The sequence below is a fragment of the Tyto alba genome, unplaced genomic scaffold, assembly GCF_018691265.1.
Source record: "Tyto alba isolate M040663 unplaced genomic scaffold, T.alba_DEE_v4.0 Super-Scaffold_18, whole genome shotgun sequence".
Lineage (NCBI taxonomy): Eukaryota > Metazoa > Chordata > Aves > Strigiformes > Tytonidae > Tyto > Tyto alba.
The window spans coordinates 11,335,333-11,347,696 of NW_024881280.1; the positions used below are offsets into that span (position 1 = coordinate 11,335,333).

At 41.3% G+C, this 12,364-nt stretch overlaps 1 protein-coding gene across 5 annotated transcripts in view; it reads right to left on the reverse strand.

Moving 5' to 3' along the window:
• The window catches only part of SMOC1 (SPARC related modular calcium binding 1), a 133,981-nt gene that overhangs the window by 67,241 nt on the left and 54,376 nt on the right, over positions 1–12,364 (reverse strand). For all 5 annotated transcript variants that reach the window (XM_042791095.1, XM_042791098.1, XM_042791097.1 and 2 more), the window contains exons 4-5: positions 5,062–5,161; positions 2,399–2,446 (exon numbers count right to left, since the gene is read on the reverse strand). In XM_042791095.1, the coding sequence (XP_042647029.1) occupies positions 2,399–2,446; positions 5,062–5,161 (148 nt within the window). The remainder of the gene's footprint in view (positions 1–2,398; positions 2,447–5,061; positions 5,162–12,364) is intronic.

A 12,364-nucleotide genomic window follows, 5' to 3' on the forward strand; every position in this document is an offset into this window, starting at 1 on the left:
AATGGGACAAAAGAAATAACTTTTGAGAGTCTTAGCTATTCCTTTTCCTCCTGAGAGCACCTATTCTGTGCCAGACAATGCTCTGACTCAGCAGCCTTCATCCAGGATTGGAGAGACGAGTCTGCTGTGCAGTGGGAGAAGTCCAAAAGCTTCCAAGTCAGATGGCAGTTGCCTAAAGTGATGTCAGAAGTTTCCAAGATGTGCAACAGAAAGGTCATTGCTGACCCAGTTCCTGCTGGACTCCTCCTCATCCTACCCTTTTTGTGTTTTTGCAAAGGACAACCTCTGCAGAAAGAGTATGGACACTTAGCTAGAATGGATGGTTATATGCACACTGGCTAGCCACAAATCTTCAGAGAAACTGGACCTCTGGCAACCACCTTGCTTCAAGGAAGCCAGGCTGTTCTTAGTTCCAACTGCCTTACAACAGGATTCAATACTGGAATTTTGAACCAAGGTAACTAAAGTCAAGAAAAAATACAGATAAAGTCAAATTCATTTTTAGATTAGGCATTCAGCACTAGTCAAAAAAATAATGCTAAATCCAAATTTTAAACCAAATTATTTCAGCTTCTAAAAGCCCTCTTGATTTAAAAAGACTTATTTAATAACTGTTCACAAGTATTTTTCTAACATGATGGAGAAAGATCAAAGTGGTTTGTGCAAGGACGTCCAACAGGCATGAACAGATTCAGAATTGAAGGGGACAGTAAGCTTATGTGATCACTTGAAGCATGCTGGCCCAAAGGGAGACATTTTTCCCTTTCTTGACAACTACTGCATAGGATGTTTCTGCAGCCACGTGACCAAGCGTGGCATCCTGTTCCAAGAATGGTACAGGCAGCACCAAGAAGAATCAATTTATATTACAAATTTCAGATAATTCATTCCATTTACAGTTCTGGTTTTTTTGCGTGTTCCAACCTCTGAGTTAAAGGGAGTGAAGTGGGAAAAACAAGTTCAGATGTTTTCCCCTTTTGCTTCTGTTTCTTATGAAATCCATTGTCCAGCTGCATCTAATTCTAGAACAGGCAGGACTACTCAAGGTAGGAAGCCTACAAACAATACTCACTCAAAAATAATACAGATTTCAAGAGCTATTTGATTTGCTTGTACTTCAGGCTAGACTAGCAATGACTGCATTAACAGAATGATAACAATGTGTTCAGGTGCCAATTCTACATTAACACATAATTACAGGTTTACAGAGACACAACCTTATCTAAAATAAGAAACAGGCTTCAGCATTCAGTCTTAACTAAGTATCTTTCTTTTTAACTTTGCATCTTTCATCTCCCTACCTTTTCTTAAGCTACTACAGACAACCAATAGACTGGAAAGCACATGTGCTCAAAATATATCACTGCTCTGCACATAGCAATCTGATTCCCATTAAGTGTTTTCAGGACTGGATTGACACTCTCAGCATAGATGGTGTTCTTCAAATTGAAGTGTTGACACCAAGGTAGGAATTTTCTTGTGTTTTGAAGTGTCAGGAATAATTGTTTTAGAGTTAGCAGTAAAAATCCTGCTTCAGATATCAAAACAGGAACTTCTCCCAGGACACAGCCTTCATCCTCACCAGCAGGAGTGGGGATGCATTCAGTGCTGTTTCCCTGTAGTAAGGAGACTAACTCAAAAGTTGACTCTGAATGGAGGGTAGAGGTAAGAATGGTTGAAAATCAGGGGGTGGAGAAAGCCTAAAGACAAACTTGATTGCTCCTCAATGTATACTTCAGTAGTCACCCCTCCCAAGACTATTTCAATGAATACAAATCAGGTGACTGAGAAGGGCTACAAATACACACAGAAGGACAACAACAACACATCTAGTGCCTTGCTCAGGAAAGGCAAGGACTGAAGAAAAGAGTATAAAGAAGGAAGACCAATGCCTAATGCACAAAAGAGCAAGGTTTCCAAGCACAGCTAGGGTTTAACCCAGCACTGTTCCAGCTGGCCAGAGGGTTTTACACTGTTAAAAACCGCACCTTTCAATGCACAGAAAGCCACAATCATGACATTGGCACTCCTAACTCCCAGTGTAATAGTCATTGATAGTCTTCCTAATCTTGAGGGATTTTACTGAGAAATGCTCAGTTGTTAACTTCAGGGTGAACAAGCAGAAGTTATTCTGTGCCAGCCACCCCTATGGGAAGCTCTACTTTGACATACTACATCTCAGCTGACAAGCACAGAGCTGAGTGCACCATTTTCTGCTACACAGGGTGGTGCACAAACAAACTGCCATCTCACTCCTCCTACTGAAAAAGGTCTAAAGGCATGTAAGCCCCCCCGCACACCAAGCTGGTTAGGAACCCACATTCTGAGTTATCTCAAGGGACTTGGCTGGGCAGCTGCTATTATAGAACAAGTTGCTGAAGCACAGGACTCCACTCACCTTTCCTTCCTGAATTACCCTGGCTTGATGGTTTATCAGTTACAGAACCTACAGGGAAGGAAAAAGAAAGAAAGAAGACATCTATTTAGATGCTGCATGATCACACAGAACATGTAACGTCACATTAATACAATCAACATCTCAACCCACAAAGTGTCTGCTTTACTTGCCAACAGCTCAGTTTAGGATTCGGAGAGCCTGTGGCTTCAACCACCTGGGATAGAATAAGGAAGTTTTATACGTTAAGATGTTAAATCAGGTTGAGGGTAAACAATAAATCTTTAGTAGCTGCATCCAGTGAAAAGAGCTCAGAGCAGTGTGCTAGTAAGAAACCTGGAATAAATCCAAGGGCAAGAAGGAAAGATCAATAGGAGTCACTTCTTTCGTTTGCAAATGTCAGGAAGAACAAATCAAAAACAGGTGGGGAGAGCGTGCAGGGAATGCAAGGGCAGTATTCTAAAGGAAAGGGATTAAGTGGGACAATTTGCAGAAAATGGATTTCAACCAAACCCTGAACATCACCAGCTGTTTGAAAAGGGACACTGAATAAGATCCAGCGTGTACTTGAATAGAACACATCTTGGCTTTTCAATATAACTTAGATCTTCATATTATATACATGATTGTACTCTTCTTTCTGCAGTTTGCTTTAGTGCTTCATCACAGTTTTCCACTAAAACTTGAACTGGTAATAAAAGCTTTTTGAACAAATCCATTACCAAAGTGTATAAAAATCCATGACAATCTTTTTCTTTGTTTCTTTTTTGGAATAGCTTTATTCCCAGGAAACTGATTCTTCATGTACCATTACTAAACAGTTCCAGGGATTACTGATCCTTCTGGAAACATGGTTCAAAAGTCAGATCCAAAGGAGGCAGCTTTGACAGGCCAAAGAATCTGGTCAAGACAAACCTTAAAAAAAACTCCATTGCCCAGACACTTTCACTTGAAGATCAGTTCATAACAGATCTACTGCTGAATTACAAGTAGGAAACGCATACTCAATATTAATCATCACAGGCCTAACATTTGTATGTCCTACAATACACCATGACTTTACTTTCCTGGTAACACAATTTTATAAACAGCCCAAGACTAAATGAACAGATCAGTAAAACTAACACATGCCCTACCAAAACCATATACTGGGAATGGTGGAAGAAAGTTATAAGGTTTAAGCCAAATTACTGTACCATTTTGCTTTACACTAAAACAGGATATTAATTTTATTTTCTTTCCATGTACCTCTGAAACACCAAGCATCCCCTCAAGTTACATTGACTCACTGGTTCCCAGACAGTTCTCCCACTCAACTCAAAGCCTCATGCAAGTCACTATGTTTGCTCATTACCACAAAACCCCCTACAGCAAAGAGGACACTGAATAAGTGTGAATAAAGTAAGAAGGATTAACAAAAACAAAACAAAACCCAAAAATGAAACAAACGAACAAAAAAAAAATACACAGAAAACAAAAAAAACCCAAAGGTTTGACTGCTGTCATGCTCCCATCTAAAGGACAAACACTATAAGGTGTGAGAGGAGAAATACATTAAACACCCATGGGGTGCAGATTGCAAAGCATGAAGACAGAGGCAGCAGCAGTGCCTACATGGCATCACTAAACATGTTAGAAACACAATCTTATGCTCACTGTGTTTTCTTCCTTTTTTCTTTTTTGCGGGGTGGGGGGGAAGTGAGGGGGAAGGGCAGCACAATTCTAGTGTTGCCCTTGAATTCTCCCAACAGCACAGAACAGTATTCCATCCCTCCCTGGGCCTAGCATGCTGCTGCCACATCAGCTCTGTTCACCACAGCTCACAGATCACACTACTGATCAGGACCATATGAAAATCTAGAGCCCAACCTCATCCCATTTGAGCCATGGGCTGCTATATTGAATGGTGAGGAGAAGAAACAAACAGCATCATTCCTAAGAACAGAAAATTATGGATTTGGGCCCAGTAAACCATAGGGTGACAGGGCAGTGTCAGGCTGAGTGCCCAGAAGCACGTCACTTAATAAACCCACGAGCAGCAGCAACCTGGCTCTGGACCTCCCTCTTGGGAGCTGTGGTGCCAGCCCAGTGCTGTCCAGCCCCATGACACAAACATGGGGATCCTGGAACTGAGCAAGGTGATCAGAAGACCCAAATCTGTTATATCATCAGGACCCCAGATGTGGGGGCGAGTAGTCCACAACTACCAGTTTCTCACAGAACCACCTTAACAGACTTTTAGCTGAAGTCACTCTGAAGGCAAAATGACTCCATTTCCCACTAAATACAGCCTGAGAACCACTTTTTTAAAATACAGCTCATGAAAGTTACTCCATCTGTTACAGAAATCTCTGGTTTTGGGGTACACAGCAACACTGTGACTCTTGCCTTGGCTACCACAGGTTGTTACCTTAGTGGTTTTTCTTATCAGTGAGCCTTGCAGAAGTGTCTGTACCCTATCTGCAGTGTGGACATGCCACAGTTCAAGCTCCCTTGCAGCTTCCAAATGCCAGCAAGCACACGGGGAGATATAAGCACGACTGCAGTGTTAAATTGAGTAAACTGGCCAAGTCATCTGAAAAAATTAAGCACTCCCAGCAGGACACATTCTCCCCAGCCCCCTTCAGTTATCAAATTAGTATTTGTTGAAACAACTCCCACAGTACCTGAACATACAGGAGTTTTGTTCTGAACAGAAGAGCCGCTAATAGGCTTGCCATCAGGTGTCACACACCAGCAGTATCCAGTGTAGGTATGGCACTGCACCTGTTTAATAAAACAAAGAGCAGGCATTTCATTTCTCACTCTATCACCCACCACTTTTATTATAATCCAGCATCTTAGACTAAGTCCCAACCCAGGTGCATCACAAACACGTGCTTCAGAGTGAGGTCACACAGAAGAGTATCTTCAATATTGTTACCTTTTCTTTCTCCCCTCACCTCCCTCCACAAAGAACGTTTGTTTCTCCTACTCCAACTCCTTCAGCTGCAATTCAGGAGGCAAAAGAAGTTACAAGTAGTCAGCCGAGAACACTTCAGTTTGGGGGTGCAGCAGTTGTGTCTCAGCTCATTCCATCCTCTGCTAAAACTCATTCACTATTTACCATTAAATAGTTGTCCCATTGCATCGCAGCTGGTATGCGGAAAGGCCACCCTGGTCCAGTTCCCCAGCTGCTGCTTGAGAACAGAATCTGTGGGCATTTGGAGGCCATTTTGTTCAGTAAACATGGCTGAAAAAAATGCAACACTGACACTTGTTATGTTAACAAACCTTCTCCAGATAGATTTAAGGTCTTTCCTGTTACTGTGTCAACCTAGGCAGTAGGAACAGGATCCAATATGCTTGTTCTTTATGTATTGACAAGGACTTAAGAATATTTGATGAAGACTCTCTAATGGGCAAAATGGTACACAGCATAGGACTCATCTTGCTTAGCTTTAAAGCTTTACTTCTGAACCAAACAGCTAGAGTTGCCCGGTTCCTTCCTTCATCACAGGAGGACACCAGAATGACTAGTTCACATGTGGACCTCTAAAGTGAGAATAGATATATCCCAACTTAGCAGAGAGATCTTACTAACATCTATGCAGATATTAGTTCAGTGGCACTATAGTTTCATCCAACTTAACAAATCTAATTCCAGCCTTTGCCTCATCTTTCACAGAGTGGTCAGCATTTGGATGAAATTTGGGATGCCTTTGACTTCCATTGAGACAAATGACCATCATACAGGCAACTGTGTAAATACTAACAGGTTCCAAAATTCTTTCTAGCAAAACACACTTTCGGTTGTGGCTGAGTGTGCACATCAGTACTTCCAGCATCTTGAAACGGTATAGAAATGCCTAGGTTACTATAAGGTAGAGATGGCTCCTTCAATATGGTTCTGAAGAAAAAGTCATGAAATGAGATCATTTCAGAAACTGCCTTTTTATTTTACTTGTAAATGGGGTTCTGTCCATTTTCTCTTTTTCTGAACAAGTTCATTGAAGCCAATTTCCCATTCCAGGCTTCTCCACACAGAAGAGAGGAGTGATGGGGTATTTGTGCCATTCCCTTCATTAGGGATCCTTCAGAGCTAAACCAGTCATCCCCCCTTGCTGACAGCTGGCTTCGATTCCCTAAGGTAGCAGAGTTTGTTCAGAGAGTTAACAACAGTCTTTTTAAAAGGCTTTGAGTATCACATAAAACATGATCTAAGAGCAATTATAACATGGTACCACGTGTTTATCTTACGTTTTACTAAAGTGCAAATCAATCATTTTGCCTCAAGCAAGTTCACTTTTAGCAGCCAAAATCAACAATAATCTCATTTACCCATGTTACCAAAGTCACCGTCACTGTTATCTGCACACTTTCATTTTTATTCTCTCAATATATCGCAAAACTGATGGCGAATTATTCAAAAGCACTATGAATATAATTAGCAATAACCAAGTTGCAAAATATTTTTTATTGCTGAATCTAATCAATTACACATTCAAAATGAGTGTGATGGAACCGGTTGGGTTTCTGTGTTTGGTGTTTATCTTTTCTGATCTCACATACATTATTGCATTCCCAACAGCACAAGAAGCTGTCTTTACATCTGAACATTAATTGTAAAAATCTTACCCAGAGCTGAAGCCAACTTCCAGGACTGGTTTTGAATTTCTAAGGCAAGACCATTCCATGTTACATTACAGAAAAAATCCAGTGTACCCATCATTTAAAAAATTCAAGTGTTAGTGACATGATAGTCCTTCAGCCAAGCCTTCAGGAAGTAACAAAGTACATTGCAGAGGAGTCCAAAAAAATGGATTGACATAAATTTAGTATAGATGCATTAACTAAGAGCATGTTATGCAACTCATCTCAGTGGAGAGCTACCAATTACAAACATTTATTCACGCAAGCCAAGCACATTACATCCATAAAAGTGAAGTAATTTTGTAAATAACTAAGCTGAGGAAAGCTGATCTTCCTTGGACTCTTATCCCGACCCCTTCTTCCCCCTGTTGCCATTAAATAATAAATAAATAAATAAATAAATATCTCAGATTGACAGCACTTTCACAACAAACTACTTGTGGTTCTACTGCAGCACCAAAGGACCTCCCTACTGCAGATAATAGCAACAATTAAACCTCAGCCCTTATCCTAAAGGCTATACAACTATTCATGAAGACACTTTGGAAACCTCAAAAAAATCACTGCAGTTAGCTCTTATGAATGCCTTCATGGTGAGAGATGCTACCTTTCACCATGATACCTGACCAGGTCTCAGCATATTTATTTAGGTGTCATAACTGTGGCCTACAGCCTAGAGTTTTCAGCTGGGGAAAAAAAAAAAAAAAAGGTATACTTTTCATCAGTTACATCGCACTGGTATGGCATTGAAAAAAACGTAAAGGCAGTAGCTGGTCCAGTACCATTTCTAATCACTAGTGTATGTAAACACAAACTCTGTAAAGAGTCAACTATTCCAGAGCACATATAGCAAGAAATCTTGAAAATTCAGGTTTTTACTTTAAATTTTTATCATTAGTTTCCAAAGATCTTAGGTTAGAGTTTTTGTTTCTAAATTCCATTTAAATCTTCTACCTGAAATTCAACCTCATTCTAATCCTACTCCCATGGTAGCAAGATTTTAAAATACTGTTATAAACAGAAAAGTAACCATGTAAAAGTGACATCTATTTACTGCACAGATCTAATCTTCAGTTATTGAGTTAATTTGGGTTCTACCAAAATATATTCTAGAAAAAGTGTGTTTGACTTTTTTGGCTCTCGGTCTTCTAAAGACTGTGTCAGAGAAAATACATTATCAATGTTATATACAAAATAAACTAGATTGCTAACCAAGATGCAGCTACAGAACACTCATTACTGCTGGGAAGGTAAATGGCAGAGTTTGACATCTCAAATTAACATACACCTGTTCAACAGCTGAATATTTTAAGTTACATAATAGGGAATCAGAAGTAAAACCTGCAGATCATTTGAGGTCTTCTAACAGATTCCCTATTAATATCTACACTTTAAAAAAAAAAAAAAAAAATCAAACGACAGTTGAAAGACCTACAAGCACCCAAATCCCTGATCATGCAGGAGGACTCTGTTCCTATTTTTCAGAGGTGAGGAAACCATCACAATATGCCATCACAACTGTGCCTTAACTGAAGAATGAAAAGCATGAGGGAGAAACCCAACAAAAATTGCTCTGCCACCATTGCTGAAATTAAGGATGTAGCAGCAGCTCCTCTATTCCCCCCTGCCATTAAGGTGTGTGAAGTCAAACAGCAGCTAACATACTAGCCACCGGCCACATGGGTAAACACCTGCTCTCATCAAGTTCACTACAACATGAAAACATTAAAAGTGTAGTCACTGGCAGAAAACTCTGCCTCTTAATTTCCTGATAGAAAAAGAAGCTGCAGTTTGGGTTTCTTCATTACCTCACTGGCATTGCCAGAACCAGATTTCCAAGCAGCCCAAAGCTGCTCAGCATGCAAGCTGCAGCATCCCTTTACAGTCATTTGACAAATAGGGATCAAGAGCTTGTTTCCAAAAGATAAACTGGAAATGAGAAAGAAATTGCATGCACACACATGAGGGAGAGAACAGGGGCAAAGCAGTAATTCTGTGATGGCTGAAATGAGTCTCTACGGAGTTATAGAAAGAAGCTTGCTGTCAGAGGCTTGAGAGCGCCTTGGGCAAACATTGGGCTGAGCACAGCAATGCTCAGACTAGCCTTTCACTGCTGTTCAGACGAAGAGTTTGGTAATCAATTCCTCTCCCATTGCAGATCAAACATTTCCTGGCTCCTTCTATAATAGAGGGCATAGAGAAGAAGGGAAGAACATTCCTTCTGCATTCAAAGCAATAATTCTATGAAAGAAGAAAAAACACATCCAAGTTTTTGAATGGCACTGCTGAGGGTGAGGGCAGGCAGCAGAGCTACTGCCCACACTCACAGCATGAGGCAAGGCTCCAAACCCTGGCTGGACCCAAGTGCTCCTGGTAAACACTGTAAAAACAGCTAAATAAACTGTTCCAAGCCAGTAGGTCAACTGATCTGACCCAGAGAGCAGAAGCCACAGTGTCACACAGCAATTCTTTACTCAAGCCTTTCCTTTGTTCAAACCATTCAGGCTCAGCTAGAAAGTCCTCTGAACCCAAGTTAGTGGTGCACAATTGGCACACTGGCCTGATGGCTCTGTTCTGGTTTCAGTGTCTTGCTGTACAGCTTGGACCCAGGACCTCGTCATACTTTCTGCTAGATTAAGAGTCATCTGACTGTTGTCAGAAGCCTGCCTTGTCTTTACAGACAATTTCAGGGAGCTGTGAATCAGTCTTCATCTTAATTTTGAGCTTCTTTGATACTTCAACCCCTTAAATAATATTTGTCACTTTTTCTGTTCACATTTAATTCTTCCCAAATGATGTTGTGCAGACAAATATACCCACCAGGGCTTTATGCAGCAGCCACCTCCCTCAAGTCTATGCCCCACTCAAGAGATGCTTGCTCCACAGAAATTTCACTATTCATATAACCAGGGAAAGAAGTGATTTGTATCAAAAGAATCTTAGCCATGGTCAAGGGCATTCCCAACACACACTCTGGAACAGATATCATTTTTAGGTCAGGAGAGGGATCCCCAAGAGAGGCCCTCTGCTTCTGACACAGAACATGACCCTTTGAAGATAAGAATGATCTTACATTGTCACTTTCCTTAAGGATGTCCACTCCTGCATTAAGAATCTGTTCTTTTACTCTCTTGACTGGTGGTAGTCTGAAGAAATCCCATATATAACCAAAGTTGCTACCTCCTTACCCATCCATGGGTTATATTTAGCTGCATATACAAATGAGAAACACAATGAGAGCTGCAGGAAGAAAGCAAGTAGGCAGCGGACAAATCTGCAGAGCAGTATTCACAGAGAGCTCCAGCTACAGTCTTTTACAGATGGGATGTCTTTTAATAAAAAGCACCAGACCCATCTACTAATTAAAGCCCAGATTCTTTATGAAGAAAGAGTTTCTTTAATCTAGCAAGACAGACTGTGTTCTTTCCTTGTGAATGGAGAGGTTAAGTCCTTGAGAGCTTAGTATTGCTAGAGCATGAGCACTGAATAATGGAATAATAGACAGCATCCAGGGAATGTGGGACATGTTTACACAGTGCCCTGCAGCATCGTGCTGCATTAAGAAATGAGTTTGTGGTTCTGCCCAGTATCGTGCCACACTATCCAATGCAGAGGAAGAGACTTGGGTCATGAAGTCGTACCGAAAGCTGAGAGGGTTCCCCACCTCTTAGGAAAGGGGTCTGTTTGTGGGCCTTAGGAGAAAGCAGTACTTTGTACACACATTAGTATAACACACAATGAAACTATAGCTATGGACAATAATATAGATCACACTTTCCAAACAGACTTGTATTACCAAATGTAGGAGTACTCTGGAAGCTATCTGATAATTGAAAATTGTTCTGACAAAGTCAGCCCACTCACTGATCCCGTCATAAGACAACAGGTTTGACTGATGCACTCGATTTAAGAGAAATCTCAGTGCTACATCAAACTACACCAGCAGCTGCAGTTTTGAGAGCCCTGAACTCAAAGAAACTCTCCAAGGAGACTTGCTCTCAGCCACTTGTATGCAGACTTGCAAGGAAAAGAAACCACAGCTAGACAGTGGAAGGTGGCGGCAAATAACAAGACACACCACAAAAAGCCCCACAAGACTACACCCCCCAAAGCAGGGTTAACATTCATGTTCATATTAATCTGTCTGAAACGGATCCCATTTAAAACCTCAGCAACCTTTTCTAAAAAACTGCTTGGGGGAAAACTATGAAGAATGCAAGTCTCTCTCAGCCCATGGCAACAAGCCCAATGGCACTAGGCAGCAAAAGAAAGTGTGCAGATTACCCAATAGAGCCTGTTGTTTATGAAGAACAGATCACAGCAGGTTAAGTTCAGCATGGAAAGGGAATGGCATTTATGCAAAATACAGCATAACAGCAAAAAGGAGAGAGCGAGTCTTGGGAACAGAAATTGGTTTTAGTCATGTCCAATTTTGCACAACAGTACGTGATCTCAGTTTTATACAATTAATCAAATTACTCCCATCAAACAATCTTATGTTGCCGATAACTCAAATTTTAGCTGAGTGCTTTTACTGCTGTGGGCTAAGCGCAGAGACAGTTTGCTATAGGAAGTAATATTCCACACACAGACCGAAATATTAAGAAGTAGCAATTTCAGAACAATTAATCGGGTCTGCTCCCATTTACAGTCATCCTATCATACCTGCAATGCCACCACCTCTTCCACACTGCAAATCCATGCCATACTTTCAGATGTGCAAGCAGTGCTAAAAAGGGATTTCATAAGATCTTTGCAATACACAAGTTCCCAGAATAAGGGGAGCAGCACACATGGTGCGCAGAAAGTTATGAAAGCCAGTGAATTGACAGGTTCCAGCTCCTCTTCATGTAGTACACAAAGCCCATTATAACTAGCCATGCCTATGAAAACTGGCCATCCAACCAACAGAATCAGTGGCAACACTTCTTTTCAGTCTAGATTTTACAATGAAAAAAGATCATACGCGTGCTGAAGACACATGGGATGTCTCTGTAACGTAGGGCCTTTGTCTTCAGGCCCTCCTCCCTTTCACCCGTTACCACATCCAGCTGCTGGGTCTCAGGGCCAGCTGCCCTGCAGGGAAGCAGGAGGAGATAAGGTGAGCACGGTCACTCTGCAGCCACTGCCCCGTGCAGCACACGCTGCCGGTCAAAGAATGGCAGAGTAGCTACGTTCTCTTCACCACCCTACAGCCCCATCCAGTTTGTGGTGGAACCAGCCCCACATTCACACAAGTTTTGTGCTGCATGCAGTTCCAGGAGCTGGAAAGGGCAGACTTAATACACTTTGAGAGGAACAGCCTCACTTAGTGCTTATTTTCAGTGTTTACCCATA